At 37.9% G+C, this 24,696-nt stretch overlaps 1 protein-coding gene and 1 pseudogene across 2 annotated transcripts in view; one reads left to right on the forward strand and one right to left on the reverse strand.

Annotated features, from left to right (window-relative positions):
- The window catches only part of CHIC2 (cysteine rich hydrophobic domain 2), a 41,592-nt gene extending 20,032 nt beyond the window's left edge, over positions 1-21,560 (reverse strand). The window contains exons 1-3 of one of the 2 annotated variants that reach the window (XM_032274218.1): positions 21,056-21,560; positions 6,403-6,457; positions 6,191-6,262 (exon numbers count right to left, since the gene is read on the reverse strand). In XM_032274218.1, coding sequence (XP_032130109.1) covers positions 6,191-6,262; positions 6,403-6,457; positions 21,056-21,174 — 246 coding nt within the window. In that variant the 5' untranslated portion in view covers positions 21,175-21,560. Of the gene's footprint in view, positions 1-6,106; positions 6,263-6,402; positions 6,458-21,055 lie in introns of both variants that reach the window. The other variant, XM_032274217.1, reaches the window with a different exon arrangement.
- On the forward strand, positions 15,185-16,093 carry LOC116548734 (annotated as a pseudogene).
- Positions 21,561-24,696: the final 3,136 nt, after the last annotated feature.

A 24,696-nucleotide genomic window follows, 5' to 3' on the forward strand; every position in this document is an offset into this window, starting at 1 on the left:
TGCACGCATATGCATACGTGTGACAAAACTCATTAAGTAATACACTTTAAATATGTGCAGTTTACTGTATGCCACTTACAGTTCAATAAAGCTAGTAAAATATAAAATACTGTATTCAAGGCTGTAAAATAAAACAACACATTTAAAAGAGCTGAAATCACACAAAGTATGTGCTTTAACAGTGCTAGAACTAGAAATCAGTAACAGAAAAGTTTCCAGTAAATCACCAAATATTTGGAGGTTAAACAAACTTCTTGATAATCCATGAGTCGGAGAGAAAATTACAAATACTTTGAACCAAATGCAAATAAAAATACTATATAAAAATGTGTAGGATATGGTCAAAACAAGTGCTTTAGAGGGAAAGAGCATTAAATGCTTATATAAAAAAAAAGAAAAGTGAAATCAATGACTTCTACCTTAAGAAACTAAAAAACAAGAGTAAATTATATCCAAAGCAAGAAGAAATAATAAAAACAAAAAATCAATGGAAGTGAAAAACAGAAAAACAACTGAGAACATCAAGAATAAAGCAAGGAGTTCGCTCTTATCACTCCTCTTCAACATTTTATTAGAAGTCCTACACAGTGAAAAAGAGAAGGAAAAGTAAAAGTATACAGATTGGAAATAAAACTGTCATTATTTTCTGGCAGCACAGTTATCTCTGCAGAAAATCCCCAGGAATCTACAAAAAAGTTCCTGGGATTTAATAAGTGAGTTTGGCCAGGTTGTAGGACACAATGTTAATATCCAAAAAATCAATTGTATTTTATGTACTAACAATGAATTTAAGCACCAAACCCAAAGAAATACTTATGTATAAAGCTTAAAAAACATGAGCATAATTTATACGCTACACAAAAAGCTACAAAGCTCTAACAAGAAAAAAGTCAAAGACCTAAATACAGGCAGAGTTATGTCATGTTCACGGTTTGGAAGACTTAATACTGTTAAGATGTCAATTCTCCCCAAATTCATCTGTAAATTGAATGTAATTCCAATCAAATAACAGTGTTTCCTGTAGATATCTGACAAGCTAATTCTAAAATTTATACAGAAAGGTAAAGAAATTAGAATAGCCAAAACAATCTTGAAAAATAAGAAAAAATTTGAAAGGCTCACTGTACCTGATTTCAAGACTTAATATAAAGCTACAGTAGGCTGGGCGCAGTGGTTCACATCTGTAATTTCCAGCACTTTGGGAGGCCAAGATGGGAGAACTGCTTGAGCCCAGGTGTTCGAGACCTACCTGGGCAATATAGCAAGCCCATGTATCCTTTTTAATTAAAAAAGAAAAAAAAAAAGCTACAGTAAACTAGACATTGTGATATTTAATCAAGAGAGGCATATAGATCAATAGAACAGAATAGAGTGTGGAAAGAACCTACACAGATATTGTTGACTGATTTTTGACCATGTACAACAGCAACTTTTCCCTTGAAAGGGAAAAGGATAGTCTTTTCAAAAAATGGTACTGGAAAAGCCTAGAAAGTCATACGCAAAAAAAAAAAAAAAAAAAAAAAAAAGTTTGACCCATACCTCACACCCATATAAAAACCTGAGTCAAAATGAGCCATACACCTACAAGTAAAATAAAGAGATCATAGGAGAAAATTGTCATGACCTTAGTTTAACTAAATTCTTAGATACTGCACTAAAAGCACAATCTGTTTGTTTTTTTTTTTTAAAGTAATGAATATTTCAAAAGCAAAACCTTTTGTTCTGCCAAAGACACTGCTGGAGAACAAAAAGACTGAAAATATATATTTGCACATATCTGGCAAGGGACTTACATTCAGAATTATATGAAGAACTCTCAAAACTCAACAAGAAATAACCATTTTTAAATGGGCAAAATATTTCAATGAACACTCTAACAAAGATGTACAAATGGCAAATAAGCACGTGAAAAGGTGCTCAATATCATTACTCATGAAGGTAATACAAGTTAAAACCACAAAGAAATGCTACTATATATCTATTAGAATGACTATAATTTCTAAAACTAACCATACCAAGTCCTGCAAGGATGCTAAGCAATTGGACCTCTCATGCATTGCTGGCTGGAATGCAAAATGGTTTACCAGCTTTGGAAAGCAGTTTGGAAATCTTTTATAAAATTAAACATACACTTACGATATAACCCAGCAATCCCCTTCCTAAAATATAAAAACTTGCGTTCACACAAAAACATGCATGTGAATGTTTAAGGCAAGCTTTATTCAAAAACTGGAAACAACTCAATGTGTTCAACTGATCGATGTATAAACAAACTGTGATACGTCCATACAATGGAATACTACTCAACAATAAAAAAGAATAAACTATTAATAAATAAAACAAAATAGATGAATCTCAAATGCACTAAGCTACATGAAAGAAACCAGACTCAAAAAGTTATATATACTATTTGATTCCATTTATATAATATTCTACAAAAGACAAAATTGTAGGGATAGACAACAGATCACTGGTTGCCTAGGTTTAAGAGCTGACAAAGGTCCAACTACAGAGGGACAGCACAAGTAAGTTTTTTACAGAAAACAGTAATGAATCTTGATAGTGGTGGTGGTGGTTACATAGCTCTACACATTTATCAAAAATCACAGAACTGTAAACAAAAATTTTACTGTATATTAAAAAATAATTTTTAAAAATAGGCAAAGGTAGTTAAAAAGAAAAAAAGGCAATTTAGAAGGTCTAAAAAACAATTAAAAAAAGAACAGGCTGGGCACAGTGGCTCAGGCCTGTAATCCCAGCACTTTGGGAGGCCGAGGCGGTCAGATCACTGGAGGTCAGGAGCTCAAGATCAGCTTGGCCTAACATGGTAAAACCCCATCTTTACTAAAAACACAAAAATTTGCCAGGAGTAGCAGGCACCTGAAATCCCAGCTAATCGGGAGGCTGAGGCAGGAAAATTGCTTGAACCCGGGAGGCAAAGGTTACAGTAGGCCAAGACCACACCATTGCACTCCAGTCTGGGCAACAAGAGGTGTAATCCCTCCCAAAAAAAAAAAAAAAAAAAAAAAAAAAAAATTAGCCCGGTGTGGTGGGAATTGGTTGAACCTGGGAAGAAGAAGTTGTAGTGAGTGGAGATGGCACCATTGCACTCCAGACCAGACAAGAATAAAACTCCATCTCAGTAATAATAATAATAGGACAAAATAAAAACAAGGTCTTGGGAATAATATCAGGTCATAAAAAGAGGGCACGAAGTTGGTCATGGATTTTTTTTTTTTTTTTTTTGATATGGAGTCTTGCTCTGTTGCCAGGCAGAGTGCAGTGGCACAATCTCAGCTCACTGCAATCTCTGACCCCCTGGTTCAAGCAATTCTCCTACCTCAGCCTCCCAAGTAGCTATGATTACAGGCAATCACCATCATACCCAGCTAATTTTTGTATTTTTAGTAGAGATGGGGTTTCACCATGTTGGCCAGAATGGTCTCGATCTCCTGACCTCGTGAAGAGATGGATTTTAAAGGCAAGACAAAACAGCACTAACTGAAATGTATTACATTTCCTTAGGTTATGAATGTATGCAACTAACTGTAATAGACTAAACAGGACCTGTACCTTCATCACTTATAGAAATCACAGTTTCTTCCTATCATATCATTATTACCATGGATCTGCTTCTGTATTATTTTTAGACATTAATGAACATATTTATAAATCACATTGACGTTTTCTAGTATTTTGATAACTATTTTATATAACTAGTTTCTTTTGTAATCCCATATATTTTACTTTATATATTTAGAATATATTAAATATTTTTAAATACATATAAAGCAGCTAAGAAAGCATTCATAGGCTTCCCTAAACCACCAAAAGGATCTATGGCAAATAAAAAGTTAAAAATCCCTGCTCTAAATTATTTTGCCCCCATCTTACAAAATGCCTCTTTCTCCACGGCCTGTAATATACTTCATACATGCAGGAAGTGTCACTCTTACCATGGTTATATAATAGTTTACACCCAAGACACAGATACATACAGCTTTTTTAAAAAGCAAGTAATGTTTGTTTATGCTTCCTGGATAGTAGTACATATAAAACTAAATATAGCAAATAAATATTCCACCTAGTCATATAAAATACAAAGAAGAGACCTTAGACTGAACACTAAAATGCTAAATGAAATGTACTTTCTGAAACCACAGATGAAACTAGCTTAAAAAAGTCAACCTTACATCTCACATAAGAAGGAATTTAATGAAGGCATTTCAAAAAGGATCTCAAGTTGATAAGAATGTAAAGTTGAACTCATTTACCTTTGTTTTCTAAATACACTGTACACACACTGTAACACCTTATGTTACTCATTTAAAAGTTTTTTTAAAAGGATATCAAAACAAAACCAAGCACAAACAAAAAAGCCAGATCTCAAAGGTATCTACAATATTAAAACTCTTATGATTCTTTGGGTTAAATGATAGCAATTACCAACCAAGTGACATACAGCAGGCACTGAAACAATGGAAATGCCCACATAGTGGAAGGGAACAAAGGGATCCAAACTATAATAGCAACAAAATCAACAGTGGACCCAGAGACCACCAGAAGTGAAGAAAATGTTCTGTGGTGTAAAGATAAACTGGTGAAAACTACGAGAAAAAAAAAAGAAAAAAAGAACAATTTTTAGAAAAAAGCAAATATTAGAAATATTAAAGTAAATATTACAAAAGTCATTGTACTACAAAGGCATTAATTCCTTCCTATCAATAGAATGTACCAGTTTAAAAAATTTTAGTAGGAATATATCTTTTATTTTATAACAGAAATAAAGAGACAAAGAGAATTTGCTCATCCATACTTCCCACTATTATTGGTTGTCAAAATCCAGCCACATAAAACCGTTCATTTATTTCCAACTTAACAAAATATCATTTTTGGCTCAGTGCAGTGGTTCACGCCTATAATCCTAGCACTTTGAGAGGCCAAGGAGGGCAGATTGCTTAAGCCCAGAAGTTCGAGACCAGCCTGGGCAAGAGAGTGAAACCCTGTCACTGTTTATTTAAAATATTTTAAAAAAAAAATTAAAATATATTATTTTTATACATAAAAACATAATTTTTAAAAATTTTAACAAAAATATGCAATCGATAATAATCTGTCATATCTCTACCAACATCTTCAACATTTTTTTGTTTATCTGTTTTTGAGACAGAGTTTTACTCTTGTTGCCCAGGCTGGAGTGCAATGGTACAATCTCAGCTCACTGCAACCTCCACCTTCCAGGTTCAAGTGATTGTCCTACCTCAGCCTCTTGAGTAACTGGGATTACAGGTGCCGGCCACCACTCCTGGCTAATTTTTTTAAATTTTAGTAGAGATGGGGTTTTACCATGTTGGCCAGGCTGGTCTCGAACTCCTGACCTCAAGTGATCCGCCCGCCATGGCCTCCCAAAGTGCTGCGATTGCAGGCATGAGCCACTGTGCCCGGCCGGAATTTTTTATTATAAGCAGTCAAAATGATGAGTCTTTAAAGTTATTTTTTTCTGATTACAGAATCACTTTGTGCTCATTACAGAAAATTTGTAAAATATAAAAAGAAGAAAAGAATGTCCCATAATTACCAACTAGAAACAGCCATTGTAGCCATTTTATTTCTTCTATGGGTACTATCTTACTATTAGTAAGAATACTATTAACCAATACTTATTCACCACTTCCTTTGAGCTATTCAGCTAAGAGCTTTCCAAACATTTTCATTTTACCTTTACAACAATCCTATTCAAGTAGTAGGTGAACATTTTACAGTTGTGTCAAGCAGGGTTTAAAGAGGTTAGGAAACATGCTTAAGGTCATACAGATAAGTGGTAGCTGAAGCCAGCATCCTTGATCACTATACTATTCCACCATCAATATACAGACAGAGATGCTGCCATGTTCTACTCTTTGCTCCTAAAATTATAAATATAATTTTTAGATGGCTATTTAATAACAGCACTTGGATATATAATAACTTTACTGAGTCACTCCTCTCCTGGATCAGATTATTTTCATATTGTATTCAGGACAGTGTGATTCATTCAATATAAAAATAAATGCAAGACTTCCTTGTCCACTTCTAAACTTAAGTTAAAATATATAATTCAACTTACTCTTTTACTGAGGCAAATAACTGGCCACATACTGCAACCTAATGTGCAGCAGCAACAAAGGCAGCCACAAAGTAGCCAACGTACATTAACAGGAAGGTTCTTCTTAAGACAACTGTTAACTCTGTTGATGCTGGCTTTGAATTCCTCAGGAGCTACCTAAAGAAAAATTTTAAGAAATAATAACAATGAAATATTAATGTCAAAAAACATGACTGATTAGCATATTTTTTTCTATTTTTTTCAGAAAAAAACTCTCATTTTGAGGCATACAAACAGTACAAAAATGAGATACTCACTTTTCCAGTTAACGAAGATGGGAATTCTGATTCAAATTTGTTGCTCAGTCCAAATCTATTTTAAAGAATAAAAAGAATATGTTACTACATGTCATTGTTGCCAAAAATGCAGACCATTTAATTTGAAGGTCAAGTCAATAGAATATATTTTCACATACAGAGGATATGTTTGAGTCATAAAATGGAAGCTGGAGATAAAATAACTGTAATAAGCAATTTATGAAATGTTAACAAGCAATTATTTTAGCAGTTAAATGGAAACTTTTACACAACAAGAAGCTGAATGTTAATTAACCAGGAGTATGTAAACAAAAGTATAAATGTTTCATTTAATTGAGCTATCACCTTTATGTCTTAAAAAGTAACTTCAAAGCATATTATTTTAATGGTTGGGATAGCAATTTTTTTCCAGCTTTTAATGTTATTGGTGGAAACAAATAATGGCTGTGAATTTTAGCAGGTGTTCTAAACAAGCAATAAGATGAGGAGAAGGAAAAAATGCAGGAAAAAGAGTGGGGAAGAGGCAAGAATAAGGAAAAAGGGAGAGAAAAAAAGAGAACGGTCTTAGGTTCCATTCAATACCTATTTGTCAGTGCATTAGATGGTATGAAAGAAAAGGTAGACATGTGCTATACCTAAATCCATTCCTATTACCTAAAAGACCTTTTGCTAATTAGTGGTTAAAATATTCCATGGCTTTAAAACTGATAAAAGATTTAAACTATTTTCAAAGAATGGTAAATATAACAAGAAGATAAAAGACATAATAAAAACAACCTATTTTGCTTTTATCTATTAGAAGTCTACTAGTACTTGGAGAAAAGAGAATTCATTCAAATCACAGCTATTGAGCACGTTCCATGTAGCACTTCAGGAGATCCTACAATAGTAGGCTTTTGTGGCTTTTACAGCCTCCTTAATTTCCTTAAGAAATCAATCACATACGAGACCAATTTTACTTTTATATAATCTGAGATAATTTTGAAAGTTCATGTAAAATACACAGTAAAGTTTTGAAGGATGGACTCCAACTTTACGCCTACATCTAAATGGAATCTTGAAGCAGGCTTGTTTTACTCATATTCCCAATACTTCCATTTCACTATCTCTATATTCCTCTAGTCTATGGCCATAACTCAGTGTCAACCACTCCCATCTGTTATCCTGCTTTCTCACCATCATCAAATTCAGATTTATCTTTCCTGACAGACCTTTCCATTCCAAACTCCTTTAACAGTTTCCTTTGAAACACTCAATCTGTTGATCTGCAGCTATCAGGATACCTCCCTATCTTAAAAAAACAAAAACAAAAACAAAAAAAACCTCAAATACATACAGTCATGTGCTATATAACAGTGTTTCAATCAGAACATACTTGAAGGTGGAACCATAAGATAATAATACTGTATTTTTACTGTACCTTTTCTATGTTTAGATACACAAAAACCCTGTCTTACAACTGCCTACAGCACACAGGATAGTAACATACTGTACAAGTTTATAGCCTAAGGGCTATGGGCTATAACTATATAGCCTAGATGTTTAGTAGGCTACACCGTTTAAGTTTGTATACACACACTCTGTGACGTTTGCACAGTGATGAAATTGCCTAACGACCCATTTATCAGAATAGCCCCCATAGTTAAGCACCATATACCTGTATATATCTTCACTTTAACCACAAACGATGTTGAAATGCCACTCGTTTTTAAGAAATCCTCAACTATAGTTCACTCCTGACCTTATCTACTCTAAAGAACTTTACCTCCTTCACCTCTATCTAATTCAGCAACCTACTCACTGTGATATATTCTGGATACTGTTATCACTTGGGACTGCATTACCTCTGAAATTCTGAACTGTAAAATTCTCCTTTTACCACTGCCGTCAATCATTTCATTTCTCCCATCCTTACTAAATTTGTTTTTTGTCTTCTGGTTGTAATTTACTGCTTCCCACCCCTCCATAGCTCCCTATGACTCCCTTTCCTTTCTTATTTGCCACAACTACGTGGTCAATCATTTTGACCATACTCCAACAAACACCTTTAATCATCTCTACAGTGTCCCTTGAGAACCCAGGTTCAATTAAATTGTTTACTTTCTTCATACTGCCTGGAGCTACTGGAGAAAAATCACATTTATAAATGCATCATCATGATAAATATATATATATACACACATAACATAGATATCTTATTTCTAACCTCAGTGAGTATTATTATAGCAATCTTTATTCATCCACAAGAAGTTCCCTTTTCCATGCTCCGTAGTTGTTGCCCCTGTCTTTAGTTGTTCAACTTTATCCTCACAACATTTTTTGCAGATAACCACAGTTGTCAACTCTGAGAGGAAAAAAAATATCACTGAATACAAATTGCTTTACCTTCCCTCCCTTTTATTTTTGGATTTACTTATATGTCTTCAGTATTTTTACCATCTCTCAATGGAGGAAAACTTCCCAAAACTAAGCATTTACTTCTGGTTGCATCTCCTCTAGTCTCCTCTGCAATCCACTGTATTTCTACCTCACTTCAGGCTCCTTAAACATAGCCTACAAACCTGAATTAGTCTATTCACCTGAGAATGTGAATCCCTATTTTCTTCTTCTCTCTCAATATCTGATGGCATCTATTTCTTTCCTTCCTCAACCAATGTTTTGAAAGCCTCCTTTACATTAACTATCTTTACCTTACCTACCTCCTATTCATTATTCAAACTATCATAATCCAGGCTTTCATACACACTTCTTTATTAATCAGAGTAGTTGCCAACAACTCTTTTCAGCAAGTCTTCTTTCATATAGCATACTTTCTCCTAGCAAAGAGCTTGAACATCAGAATGTCTTATTTGGCACAGGCCACACAGCAAATATCTCCTTTGCTATGTTTTTCATCCCTGCCAAAACGTTTTTTTTTTTTCTCCCCAAATCTAGACAAACCAAAACAATACTATTGGGTAGAATTTTAGCACGACCATCTTATTTTATTAAATGAATAAGAAAAGTCACACTTCTTAACTGTAAAATATCACCTCTAATGATTTATTTTTGACATAAATTGCTTAATTTTGACACTACCTAAGTTCTGGCTTTTTTTAAGTTTGGCAGAAGGCAGAGATTGTTAGAATAAAAGTGGCATATATGTTTTGTTTTCAAATGACAGCATTATAAATGTACCTACAAGTTTACATACAAGTTTCTAAATGTGGAAAAAATAATTTCCTTTATTCTAAGACAAAGTACAATTGGCTGAGGACACTATTAGAAAGGCCAAGTTTCATCCCATAAAATAATTTGATATACTTGAAAGAAGAGCAATGATTCCTGCATTGGATAGGGAGCTGAACCCCCTTCAAACTCTAACAACCAAACATTCTACTAACCCAAAAAGCTAGAAATAGCACTTGGATAATTTTTTAAAATATGATTTAAAATAGGTGGCATCTTAATTCATTTATCTACAAAGAATAATAAAATTAAATTTTAAAAACTATTTTATGTTGGCAAGAAGGTCAAGATGGAAAAATATCACACACTGTCAATGGAACTATAAATTGTTATAACCACTTCAGATTAATTTGGCATTGAAAATATTTGTAGCTTTGTCACAGTGTTTTCTCTTCAGAAATGTAATATTACTTAAAAATAACCTGAAATGTGGATTAAATTTATGCATAAACAAGTTGATTGATTCTTTATTCACAAATATAAATATATATATATTTATAACATTTTAAAAATGGTTAAGTAAATTATTGTATCTCAATATAATAGAATATTAAACAACCATTAAAAGTGAAATTTGCAAATTAATAACATGATATCATTGAACATAAACTTCTTTACCTTCCCTTCCTTTAATTTTTAGATTTATTTATATATCTTCTGCATTTTTACTATCTTTTTCAATGGAGGAAAATGTTGAAGAAGAAAATTCAAAACTGTTCTTATATCATTTAACTGAAAAGAACAAAAACCTTGTAAGTTGACAGACTTTTCAGGAATACAATCTGATAGTATGTAAAGGGGGTCTTATAAAAATATTCCTACCCTTTGATCCAGTAATTCTACTTCCAGAAATGTATCAAGAGAAAATACCTGCAGTGGCACAGATATGTTAAGGAATAATCAACATATCTGCGGTGTTATTTTAGGGAGGGAGTATTAAAGATATTTTGTACCATTTGTTTTTTTTAAATAAGAGCTATTTTTCAGTAATGTATAGTTGCTGCTAAGTAAATAATTGATGAGTATTTTATTTTTTTGAGACAGTCTCACTTTGTTGCCCAGGCTGGAGTGCAGTGGCATGATCTCAGTTCACTGTAACCTCTGCCTCCCAGGTTCAAGCGATTCTCCTGCCTCAGCTTCCCAAGTAGTTGGGATTACAGGCACTTGCCACCATGCCGGGCTAATTTTTGTATTTTTAGTAGAGACAGGGTTTTACCATGTTCGCCAGGCTATTCTTGAACGCCTGGCCTCAAATGATCCACCCACCTTGGCCTCCCAAAGTGTGGATTATAGTCATGAGCCACGATGTCTGGCAGACAAATATTTTATAATTTTGTTTTCTTATCTGAATCTTTTATTTGTTACTAACTAGGTGTTTTAAGATAAGTAAACAGGGAAATCTGGGTTCACTAATCAATAGTTTTCTTGAATGCATTTCTATTTTTTTCCATAGTTCAAGTCCACATAGTCCCCTGTCCTTCTTAGTTCAATTTTTAACTATTTCTATGTTCCTTGTATCTCCTCATATTAACAATGTCTCTTGGCATTCACTAATGAACTATTATTTTAAATTAAGACATGTTTTGAACTCATAATGAATTTTGCCTTATAAATGCAGAAATGCAAGAATCTGCTACTTCAACTTGTTTTGCTCTTAACCAAAAATATATGTTCAATGTTTCTTTTCTTCTGAGATACACTGATATTTTTAACAGTAAAATTTTTAAAACGGAAATATCTTATAATTAATTATAATACAACATGTGAAAAGATACTACACAGGTCAAAATCATGTATACTAGAGAGAGTAGCCTGTTACTCTGTATGCCTAACTAGGAAGTCCCTATACTCTGGCTAATTAGATCACAAGTGGGCAACTGCTTTAACAACAGCTAATCCCTGAACTGGTTGGCAGCACATGGAATGGCAAGGCCCAACAGTCCTGCCTAACTTAGATAACATTAATTTAATCAGCTCTCTCTTGAGGTGTCCGAACATAAGACAAATAGATGGTAACATGAAGAGCTGACAGACAGTGAGAGGGCTTAAACTGAAGTCAACATGCAGTAAAGCCATCGATAATTAGAAGTCAAAATAAACTGAAGCCAATAAGCAGAAACTGAGATCAGCAGACAAGTAATGATCGGCTAGATCAGGGAAGGCCTTGCAGAATATTAAAAGGACTCTGAAGGAGATGGGGAGTCTTTCAGGGGCCTGATACAGAGAAGAGACTTGATCTGACTTATGTTTTAAAAGATCACTATGGCAGATGTATCAAGATGACTGTAAAAGAGGAGATGCAAAGGTGGAAACAAGGAAGAAAAAATACATACACTTTTAGTAATTTAGATGGATTCTTGCTATGTTGCCCAGGGTAGTCTCAAACTCCTGGGCTCAAGTGATCTTTCTGCCTCAACCTCCCGTGTAAGTGGGATTATAGGCACATGCCACTGTGCCTGGCTTAAGAAAAATATATTCAGTGTAAGGCAGAAAGGAGGCTAGCAACTAACTCACTCTAGCCGTGGAGTGGCAAAATAGGGCTAGACTTTGAAGACAGAGCCAAGATGTCAAGACAATGGATGCAGTGAAATACAAAGAGGAAAATCAAGAACATATCAAAAAATTTTTCATCTAAACAAACGGGGTCCTTGATCTTCCATCAACCGGTAATGGAAGGGTACAGCTGAAACTAATTTGAGGGGTAGACTATGAATTTAGTTTTGGATATTTTGGATTCTGAGACATTCAATCTGTACAAATCTATAGGTACAGAGAATTTTTATCTCCCTACAGGTATGACAAGACCTATGAGCATATGAACTAGAAATTTCAAACTTAACACATGAGTTATACAGATGATCACTTATTTCCTAAATTCAGCCTGGTGGTGCATGCCTGTAATCCCAGCTACTTGGGAGGCTGAGGCAGAAGAATCGCTTGAACCCAGGAAGGGGAGGTTGCTGTGAGCTGAGATCGTGCCATTGCACTTTAGCCTGGGCAACAAAGAGTGAAACTCCATCTCAAATTAAAAAAAAAAGAAGAAGAAGAAGAAAAAATTATTATTCAGGGACATTGTGAGAACATTTCAGCTCCTGTGGATCCAACTGAGTTTTAAATGTAAGATTTAAAAAACACAATTTTTTCCTCAAATCTAATGAATTATGTAATGAGGGCTGTCACACACCATACACCTTACAGCTAAAGGATAAAACTTTTTACCAGGGTTCCCACTTCAAAATCTATGATCTTGTGGGAAAGACTCTCTCTGCTTCTGGCACATGCTATTCTCTTGGCATACTAGCTGCCCCGGCAGCAGAACAAAAAGTGCAGGAATGCCATCAAAATCATTCCCAGTGAACAGTAAGGGCAGCCAGTTCTTTAACCTTGGCCTACACAAAGCTAAAATTAAAAAATAAACCATAAACACACAACAGCTGAAGAATCAGACAGCAAAAGTGGCCATTGCTATGTATTTCCATATCTCATAAAGTGGTGAAATTTGATGGTTTATACCCAGAATTATAATAACTCCTTTAATCTAGAGATCAACACCTTAGCTGGGGCCACTATCATGTCTTATGGAGGCTGCTTCAATAACCTTCTAAATTTCATCCTAATCCCTTTACAAACCTTTCTGGCCCCTACTGAACTCTCCAACCTCATTTCAAGACACTATCCCCTTTGTTCAGTATATTCTAGCCTTAATACAGAGGTATCCTTTCAGTTCCTTAGGCAAGTCAAGCTTGTTTTGGCTTGGAGTCTTGGCACCTGCTGTTCTCCAGATCCAGGGGCTCTTGACAAGACTCTCATCCTTCCTAAATGTTAGCTTCCTCAGAGAGGTTCTCCCTAATCACATTATTTTCAATCACAGGACCTCATCCATTTTCTTCACTGCAATTTTATCAGATAAAGTTTGTCTATTAGCTGTAAACTCCATGAGGGCAGAAACTATATGTGTATCATTTTGGGTTTAATTATATACCCAGAGCCTTATGCAATATCTGGCAGAAAAATGGGCATTTAACAAATACTCATCAAATTACTTACCAGGAAACCTCAATAAGGACAGCTGATAATCAAAGATTAAACAAAAAATACTCTGAGAAAACAAAATAAATATTGTAAAACCCAAGCATCTACATTCATCAATCAGAATAAAATTCTCTTACTCTATATGTAGTTCTAGTAAGGCTGGTTGTTTTATTTCCAAGTACAGCTGATCAATTATAAAGAGAGAAGAATGTAAACCAAAAGCAATAGCCCACACATGAAATTTAAAAGAAAGTGCCATTTAAAGAAGGTTCTCAAACTTCAACATTTCTCAAGGCCACTAAGACATCACTGTGTATCAACCTGATAGCCGCTTTTGATTAAATGATTCCTCTAGTCAATTAGATAATTCTGATCTATGTTCAGAAACTTGTTTTAAAGCAGAAAAACATACATCACATTTTAGACTGATTTCCCACAAAATGGTAAAGATTAACCAAAAAACATGCATGCAGAGTTAAACATCAAAATATGTGATAAGTAATAATTTGTTGAATGCCCATTATGGATCTAGGTCATTACATAAATTCTGACTCTCACAAAATCCACTCTAAGGTGGATATTATCCTTTTTTGCAGATGAAAAAACTGAAGTTCAGAAAGGTTAATTTGCTTATGGTTACAGTTAGGAAGTGACTGAGAATTGAAACCAATTTGCCTGACATCAAAGACCACATTTTTTCCATAGTACCACCCATTACTTTCCAAATATGTCTGACAGAATCACATTAACACTCCTAACAAAAATAAAAATCCCTAGACTCTTCCCTTCCAGACCCAAGATTCTGGTTGGGTCAAAAGTTACACACACACACAATCTTACACAGAAGACACTAGAAGGATACTCAAGAGCATCTGCTGCTACATGTTATATTTAAAACTTAATTTTTATTAAGAATAAAATCTCAAATAGCTTTATAGCAGATTAGAAACCTAAGCCAGAAATAGCTATTACAGAGATTTGGAAGATTTCTTTCTAAGTATACAGCTGATCTAATATCCTGGGCCTTTGACCTGTTAACAGTATAAACTCCAGCTGGAATTCAAGAGTAGATCTCAAATTAATACTATTATTCTTTATTATTTAAATTATTTAGAATAGCATTTGATTATTTAGCATCATAATAATTACCTATAATTTACTTTTCACCATTTAATCCCTCTTTTCCACTTAACTAGTCACATAAAATTTTAAGTACTAATCAATTTCATATCCTTTGGTAGGCAAAAATCCAACACTGAACTCTTCGGACCAAAATGTCATATAAATTCTCAAATTCAAATACAGTAAAAACTTTGAAACCTCAGTTAATTATCATATTTCTAATTTATTCAAGAAAATCTACGCATTAAGAAGTTTTAGTAGTTGGTCCAATTAGAATGCATTGCATTTTTTCTTCATATTACCAAAGATATGTCCAAATCTATAATCAAATTGATTTCCTCTCAAACCACATGGAATAAGAAAAATCTTCCTTCTTCTCCGATAAAACACCACTTGACTGATGACCCGGTGCAGGGGGGTGGGTGGGGGCGAAGCCCCGGGGGCCCTGGGATGGGGAACTGCAGTGGCTTCCACGGAGGTTTCAGCAGTGGCATCTGGGGCAGGGGTTGCTGCCGTGGATGGACCAGGGCTGAGGCCGTGGAGCTCATGGAGGCAAGGCCGAGGATAAGGAGCGGATGCCTGTCACTAAGTTGGGCTGCTTGGTCAAGGACATGAAGATCAAGTCTCTGAAGGAGATCTATCTCTTCCCTCTGCCCATCAAGGAATCTGAGATCACTGAATTTTTCCTAGGGGCCTCTCTCAAGGATGAGGTTTTGAAGATTATGTTGGTGCAGAAGCAGACCCTTGCTGGCCAGCCCACCAGGTTCAAGGTGTTTGCTGCTATTGAGGACTACAATGGCCATGTCGGTCTGGGTGTTAAGTGTTCCAAGGAGGTGGACACTGCCATCCGTGGGGCCATCATCCTGGCCAAGCTCTCCACTGTCCCAGTGCGCAGAGGCTACTGGGGGAACAAGATCGGCAAGCCCCACACTGTCCCTTGCAAGGTGACAGGCCGCTGTGGCTCTGTGCTGGTGTGCCTCATCCCCACGCAAAGGGGCACTGGCATCGTCTCAGTACCTGTGCCCAAGAAGCTGCTCATGATGGCTGGTATCAATGACTGCCACACCTCAGCCAGGGGCTGCACTGTCACCCTGGGCAACTTCACCTGATGCCATCTCTAAGACTTACAGCTACCTGACGCCCAATCTCTGGAAGGAGACTGTATTCACCAAGTCTCCCTATCAGGAATTCATTGACCACCTCATCAAGACCCACACCAGAGTCTCCGTGCAGAGGACCCAGCTGTGGCTACAGCATAGGGTTTTTATACAAGAAAATAAAGTGAATTAACCCTGCAAAAAAAAAAAAAGAAAAATCTCTTAGGAGGACATGCATGGTGGCTCATATTACAATCCCAGTATTTGTGGAGGCTGAGGCAGGAGGATCACTTGAGGGCAGGAGTTCAAAACCAGCCTGAGCAACAGTGAAGCCCCATCTCTATAGAAAACAAACAAACAAAAATTATCCAGGCGTAGCAATTTACCTGTAGTTCTAACTATTTGGGAGACTGAGACTGAAAAAGGAGGATCACTAGAGGCAGGAGGTCAAGGCCACTGCCAACCAGCTTGGGTGACAGGGCAAGACTCTGTCTCTAAAAAAAGAAAACAAAAATCTCTGCAGAAAAAAAAAAAAAAAAAAACACACACACACATAAAAAAAAACTACCTTAATTTGATAATTTCCTCACAATTACCAAATTTCATTTTTAAAAACAGAGGAGCCATTTATCTTTTCAATATTATAAGTATTCTATTATAGACTATTATTTGCCTTTGTTAGGAGGTACAGAAAGAGAAGAAAACAGTGATTCCTTTGGCAATTCTGACAAAATCCAAAGATGTATAAAATTACTTCATTCATTTAGAAAATATCATAGGAACTATAATATTCTAGACACTATATTAAATAGAGAAAGATCAATAAACACAAACTCTGCCCTCAAGAACTTTATAGCCTGTGGAGATACATCAATAAGATCTTCAAAAATTCCAAAACAGAAAGTTTAATCTTTAGAAATAGAATATGTCTTAAATATTATGCTGGATGGGAGAAAGATAGGAATTACAAAGTTTAACAAAACTGTTTTATTGAAATGTTTCTGCAATTTCTGGCAAATCATGTTCAGGTATCTTATTGCTAATCACAGCATCTAGTAGCAGTCCTGAAATACTGACACATTTCAAGACAATTTTTTTATTAACTCTACCATTTGAAATGTCGATAAACACTAAGGTATTCTTGTGATGTCTCTTATTCAAAAATCATGCTGTATCCCAAACGTTTTTAAGTCACATTTCTAAATTTTTAATTTTCCATAACATACCTGGAATGAAACAAGCAAAGAGTGGTTTCCGACAGCCATTGATAAAAAATGGTGTTGAAGGATAAGGAATTATTTGTGGAGATGCTAAGATTATACCTCAGAAGGGAGTACGTGAAGACACGGTAAAACTTAGTGAACTTACAAGAGAATAACATTAGAAACAAATCTCAGCAAAATAACTTGGCTCTATGACAGGGCTTGAATTAGAAATCAAAGTTTAAACATTCTCTAGGAAAGCCTCAAGTTTGATTCTGATATAGAAAGCGTAGGAAGCGGAGATGGGAGCAAATAATGTCTGTTATAATGATAGATTACCTAGGAAATATTGGCCTAAAACTACTTTTAAATTCTACCTTTTAGACTGATACACCCTTTAAAGTTATCACTGTGAAAAATGAAAGACTTCAATAATGATCAATATATTTTGCACAAATATATTTTGAAGCATACAGAACTCCATTATTTTAAAATATTAACCAATTTGGTCAAGACTACCTAATAGTCACTTTTTTCCTCATCTTCAGTTATATATTTGAGAAGTCATCACAAAAACAAGAAGGAAATCTACTTTTAATTGAATCATGAGTATAAGCCTTTTAGGTTACATGTACCTAAATATTATGCAATAATAGGAATTTATCATTTATTTTCCTTCCTTCCAATACCATTTTCCTCAAAATATGCTTCTGCACAAGATTTCTCCATATTGCTACACAGAAATCTAACAATGAAGGGAAATAGTATACTTAAACAGAAGAATCTCAAAAAAGAATACCAATCACAAGAGAAGTATAAAACATAAGACTGATTTGGAGTCAAGATGAAAACATTTGTATTTAAAAAAAGGAAAATATTAGTATTAAAAGCCACTTTAAAGCAGACTTTAGGCAAATTAGACATTTTGCATCCCATGTCACAAAAATCTGATTATGCCTAAAGACTAACCTAGATAATGGAAGGTAACTCACTCTCTCACATCACCACAATGACATGCCAATCATGTCAAGTGAGAATACAATAGTTTCTAAAGTAAACAGTAATACTGTAATATATTAAAGTAGAAAAAAAGAGTAGAAATAGTCAACTGTAAAGGCCTACTCAAAAGTTACATCTGTGAAAAACATATGGATTGATCTATATCCTTCCAGATTGATCTAGATTACAGATGATTCAGTTTATATGGTCAATTACTTTCAAATTGGTAGGGGAAGACTGCTCTGATCAGCACCTTAGTAAAAAATAAATAAATAAATAAATAAGTGGGGGGAAGGGAGTGGTAGGGGCAGTGATAAATTTAGCCAGTCTTACTACAACTGTTCTAATAGCTCTTCCCATTTATATTTAAAGCAAGAAAAATTGAATGTGCTCAACACTTACAGTAACACATATGCACCAATTCTAAAAACCTTTATAGGTGTTAACTGGACTTCCCACTGGCATAGTGTGCTACTGTGCCTAGAAATTACGTACGACAGAGCCATGTAAAAAAAAAAGTTTTGTATCATTACCTATCTATGTCACCACAAAACAGACTTAAGTTTTCAAGGCAGAAAGATCCTTATTGTCATCAAAATACTTCAAACACAGTAATTTAAGCACATACACATTGCTTAGAAATGGAAAGGTAAAACTAAAGTCAATCACTGTTATGTTTGACAATGGCAGTTCTAATTTCTTAAGTACTATGTTTTATACCTGTTTCTCAAAGTGGAAAACTGTACCTGAGGAGGATAATAATAAAAGCTAGTATCTAGTGAACACAGTACCACACCCTGCAATAAATTTTTTTCATGTACTACTATCTCATTTAATCCTTAATAATCTTAAAAGGTATGGACTCTAACTATCCCCATCTCAACTAAAGGTCATAAATAATTTACCCAGGAAGTAGCTGAGATAGATTTTAACCCATGACCTAGAACCAAGATAAATGGGAGGAGAAGGAAGTTGTTGAGGAAGATCAGAGATTTAACTCCCAATGTAGAAAGGCATACTGTTTACTGATGGCAGACAGTCCCTCCCTATAACTTGGAATGGTTTTCAATCTTGGCTACACATTAGAATTACCTGTGAGATTTTATTATTTATTTACTTATTATTTTAACTATCCATGTCTAGGACCCTCATTTCGTACTTGGCCTTCAACGGGCCTGGGGTGGAGCAAAGGCCTTTTCTTAAAGCCACTCAGGATTCTAAGGAACAGCTAAGTTTGAAAACCACTAATAATTCTTTTCTATCCTATTAGCCTCTCCAAGTAGCCAACTACAGTCAAGTTTACTGATTACCTATTTGGTTCTGAGTACTTTGCCCACTAGTACATTTTCCACTTACCCAACAAAGTGCTTTTCTTCTCCTTAACAGAGGAAACAATACAACTACAGTACTGCCTTTTTAAACGACAAAATTCTGCTAGCTTTTCTTTGACATGAGGAATGTAGTGGGAATGAAAGATGGCATGACAAAGTTTGGAAATCATTTCTTTATGCATCTACATACTCCTTAGACTTAAAACAATGCAAAAAGGTCCTAAAAGTCAAAATAAAAGCAAATGGCAGGTTATGAGTTCTGTGATATATGTTAAAAGTTTAATATTCATGATATTTGGTTATATTTCTCAAGCTGGTAATGACAGAACACTTCGAAAGTGTTACGGTGGTGATAAATTCCACTGTCTTGTCATGGTGCTACGACAGCAATTATGCAGTGCCCTGTTAAGTCACCTGAATATAAACTAACAGGTGCCAAAGAAATCAAAGCATTACATAAGCATACCCAAACGACAATATGACTGGTCATATCATGTATTGAGAAATGCAATTATTTTGCTGACAAACTTATTATGAGAAGTCTTACTGTTTCCCTAAGTTATCCACAGCACATCCCACTCACTGTTCGCCAAAATATAATGAAGACTGTCCAAGACATTCTGCAACTTGCTGGCCCTTTTGTTGTACTGAAAAGGTGAAGAAGTACAGAGATATCTGACAAGTATGGAAGTTTGATCTATGACTTGAACAAGAGATCTAAAATGAGAGAGTATCAATATTCAGGTGGTACAAAACTGTGGACTTCACAGAGAAACATTACAAAACTTCCTGCTTCCGGACAGCTCATTATTTGGTTCAAGTCTTCACATTCCTTTATTTGTCATGGCCTTTCCGAAAGCTTTCCTTCCTTATTGTTTAATACTAGACTTTTAATGTTACTAGTGGGACTTACAGGGACTCTTAGCACATTAAGAAGCTCCAAGTTCATGCCCCAAGGAGGAACTTTGGGACTACAATTTTCCCTCAGTAACCTGAGCAGAGTGTATGTCCCTCACGTAATTTTTTTTTTTTAATTTGTCGAAAACATACTTCTTTCTGCATATCTTAAATTTGTGTTCAACTATATATTTTTATCACGTACAATTACAAGAACTTGCGTTAGTTCTGCGGAAATTAACTCTGTGGAAGAAGAACTGGAAGACCTGTGAGCATGTGTGAAACAGACACGACAGGGAGCCTCGTTGCCAATTGTCACTGGGGTCTCACACGGCCCAGATCTGGCCTCTGAGCCATGTCACCGGGTGCAAAGACACAGAGAACCACAGGATAACTGGGCGAGAAAACAAGGAGGCTCTCTGTCAATACCCGTACTTCCACCCTGACGCTAGCTGAAGGGTGGCCCGCAGGGCAGACCCTAATGAAAACCCATGCCTACCGGGATCGTCACATCGCCCGGGCCTGTAGGGCCTTCTAAAGGGGTGTGTGGAGGAGAAAGGACAGCGTCCGTCCCCACTTCGGAGACCCAAACAAATGAAAATAAGGCAAGTTCTTACTTCCTGGTCGCCTACTCTTTCCGAAGGCCCCCGACACCAGACGGACACAGAGGAAAGGGGACTCCCATGGAGTAACGGGGCCCACCCCAGCCCCGCACCTCCCGCCCTCACCCTCCTCCGGGCCTTACACGGTGACGTGACCGGAGCCGCGGACCACCACCGGGTCCGGCGAGTACTTGAGCAGCTGCTCCTCCAGGGCCCGCTCCTCGTCCTCCTCTTCCTCATAGATCTCGTCAAAATCCGCCATCCTGAGCCTCCGAGCGCCCCTGCCCAAAGGGGCCTGACTCCCGGGGTTGGCGCCGGGGTACTGGCGGGCGAGGCGGCGGAGGCTGAGGGGAGTCGCCGCTGCCGCCGGCTCCGAGGCCGCGGAGTTCCCTCTCTGCTGTCTCGGCTCCGGCTACAGAGGAGACGGGGTCTGGACCATCGCCGCTACCGCCGCCGCCATTACTATCAGCAATAACAACAACACAATGTCAACATCCGCCCAGGGGCCGACACATCCACCGGCACCGCCGCCGCTGCCGCCGCCGCAGCAGCAGCAACTCAGGCAACCACAGCAACAGCCAGAGCCACCCGCAGCGGGAGCAGCCGGCTACGGCATCGCGAGACTTCCCGGGCGTGCGGACGGGCGGGCGCGTGCGTGGGCGCGTGGGCGAGTGTGCGCGCGGACTGGCTGGCAGGCAGGCGGGCGCGCGCGCGCACACATGAAGCCTCGCGCGCTCCCAGGCCGCCGTCTTTCCTCCGCTTCCACCCGCGGACGGCGCCTGGGGCGCGCGCTCCCGCAAGCGCGGCCCGGCTCGCGGGCTCCTGAGTCGCAGACCCGGGGGGCGGTGGCTCTACTGACTGGAGGCTGCAACCCCACGACTCGGACAACGCAGCCCAGCGTGTCCACTGGGACATGCAGTTCCCCAAAGTCATCTCTAACCCAAACAAACAACTGAAAAGAAAAGCCCTGGCTGGAATAGACACATTTTTGTGCGTGTCATTGACAGCTTATCCGATAATCACATCTCGCTTTTCCTCAGGTTTTCAGTCTATGATGAGCACCAGAGTCTCTTTTTTCCCAGTGGGAGGAGCGCAGCAGAGACATTGCGAACGTTTGTGTCCACTACAGGATTTCCAAGACGCCTCCAAATTCAAATATCTTGTCCCTTGATCCCCTTAAATATAATCCAATATATGAGGCCAGTGATGCTGGTATTTTTTTTTTTTCCTTACAAGAAATCTCACCGTAGTCATGCTATGAAAGATAGCTGATAAACTACCTGGATTCCATATTAGAAGATGCAGTAACCTGTTTTTTTCCTTAAAACCTTAGAGAATTCCTTTTCTTACCAGTTCCTCCCACAGAAAAGACCTTGAAAGAAAGGGAGGAAGAAAAGGAAGCAGGAAGGAGAAAGGATAGGACGAGAAGAAGGAAAGAAGAAAGGGAGAGAGAAAAAAGGAAGGAGGGGAGGAAGGAAGGAAAAGGTTTAATGGAGCCTACTTATCTGCCTAGTAACGGCTGAAGGGTCACTTTGGGTACTTGGTGTCATTAAGCATACAAACAGTCCAGGGGCAGGAGTGGGTTTCTGAGAAGAGAGTCCTGGACAGTGAGGATACACCATGGGAGAAGAGAGGATAGTTCTACTGAGCCCAGCGCTGGTCAGGCTATTCTCCAGGTGAGGCAGTGTTTATGTCACAGTAGTTGGCTTTAGGTGGGTCACTGCTGACATGGAGAAAGTCCAAAGGAGGTCAAGGAAGACAGTGAGAAATGCCAGCCTCCTATTGGTAACTGAAGGAAATAAGTGTGGTTAACCAAGAAAAGATGAAGGAAAAATACAGTAAGTGTATCAGACTTATTGTATCCCTCCCCAGAGGATAACTGTTCATTCAACAAATATCTACTGAACTCCAGCTATGTGGCAGGCACTGTGCGCATGTGTGAACGAGGCTTAGGCCCTGCCTTCCGGTAGCGTATCTATTGTTTTTTTTTGGGGGGGGGGACAGAGTTTCGCTCTTGTTACCCAGGCTGGAGTGCAATGGCGCGATCTCGGCTCACCGCAACCTCCGCCTCCTGGGTTCAGGCAATTCTCCTGCCTCAGCCTCCTGAGTAGCTGGGATTACAGGCACACGCCACCATGCCCAGCTAATTTTTTGTATTTTTAGTAGAGACGGGGTTTCACCGTGTTGACCAGGATGGTCTCGATCTCTTGACCTCGTGATCCACCCACCTCGGCCTCCCAAAGTGCTGGGATTACAGGCTTGAGCCACCGCGCCCGGCCAGCGTATCTATTGTTAAGGCAACAATTGTCATCACTGCCAGGGGCTCATGGAGGAGAACACAGAGTGTTAGTGGGGCACACGGGTGGTTAACAATGTGGGTTCTGGAACCCGACTGCCTGGCTTTGAATCTCAGCTCTGCCACTTACTGTGTAACTCTGGACAAGTCACTTAACCTCACTGTTCAGTACCTGCCCCGCTGGGATGCTCAGCAGATTCAAGGGCTGAAGATCTATGAAGTGCCTAGAAGAGGGCCCGGCATACAATAAATACACAGGGTGTTAACAGGTGACACGTAAGGCTCCCTAGCTTATCAACCCTATGAGGATCACCACAGCATTGTGTCATATTTTACTGCTTATAAATCACATGCATATAATTTAATATTCCCCTCAGAACCTGTGAGGTAAGCCAAGAGGGTGAATTTATTCCTTAGTTTGAGAGATGCTATATGGCTTTCTCAAGGCCACGTGACGATTTAAGATTTAATGATGGTCGGGCCCGGTGGCTCACGCCTATAATTCCAGCACTTTGGGAGGCCGAGGCAGGCAGATCACCTGAGGTTGGGAGTTCAAGACCAGCCTGACCAACATGGAGAAACCCTGTCTCTACTAAAAACACAAAATTAGCCAGGCATGGTAGGGCATGCCTGTAATCCCAGGAAGCTGAGGCAGGAGAATCACTTGAACCTGAAATGTAGAGGTTGCAGCAAGCCAAGATGGCCCCATTGCACTCCAGCCTGGGCAACAAGAGTGAAACTCCATCTCAAAAAAAAAATAATAATAAATAATGATCTAATTGAGTGCACTGGGTAGGGAAAGTTTTCCTGAATGTCCTTTTTTTTTTTTTAATTTTTATTTTTGAGACAGAGTCTCACTGTCTCACCCAGGCTGGTATGCAGTGGCACCATCGTAGTTCACTGCAGCCTCAGCTCAAGTGATCCTCCTGCCTCAGCCTCTGAATTTTTTTCCTGGCAGAAGCCAGGAGACTAGTGGCTTCACTCAGTTAAAGGAACAGCTGCAAACAGGAAGATAAGAAGGAAATAAGGGCAGTATGTCCCGGCACAGCCCACACCTGGCTGTGGCTGAGAATTCACCTTTATGTAGAAACAGTGGCCAAGGTAAGGAGCTAGTGCCCCAAAGTATCTAAACCATCACATAGCTGACAACTTGCTAAGGACAGAGGAAGCCACACAGCTCCTTAAAACCCCAGCACCTTCCACAGTTCCTGCTTCAGAAAAGGAGCTTAATAAATGCTATCTGAATTGAGCTACATTGTTACTAGTGCTCTTTCCAGAACACCAGAATGAGTTAATCAGGCTTCAGAGGACTGTGAGAACCTCACCCTTATCTTAACACTGGCTCAATGTGGGAGAAATGTTCTTATTCCAAGATCTATTCAACAGAGAAATCTTTGTAGCTCCCACCGCCTGGGTATATGGTGGAAAGAGAGAATTGCCTTGTCTTTTTTCCTTTCTGTGTGTGTGTGTGTGTGTGTGTGTGTGTGT

This window comes from Sapajus apella, unplaced genomic scaffold (assembly GCF_009761245.1).
Source record: "Sapajus apella isolate SASKATOON/1434 unplaced genomic scaffold, GSC_monkey_1.0 scaffold5, whole genome shotgun sequence".
NCBI classification, from domain to species: domain Eukaryota; kingdom Metazoa; phylum Chordata; class Mammalia; order Primates; family Cebidae; genus Sapajus; species Sapajus apella.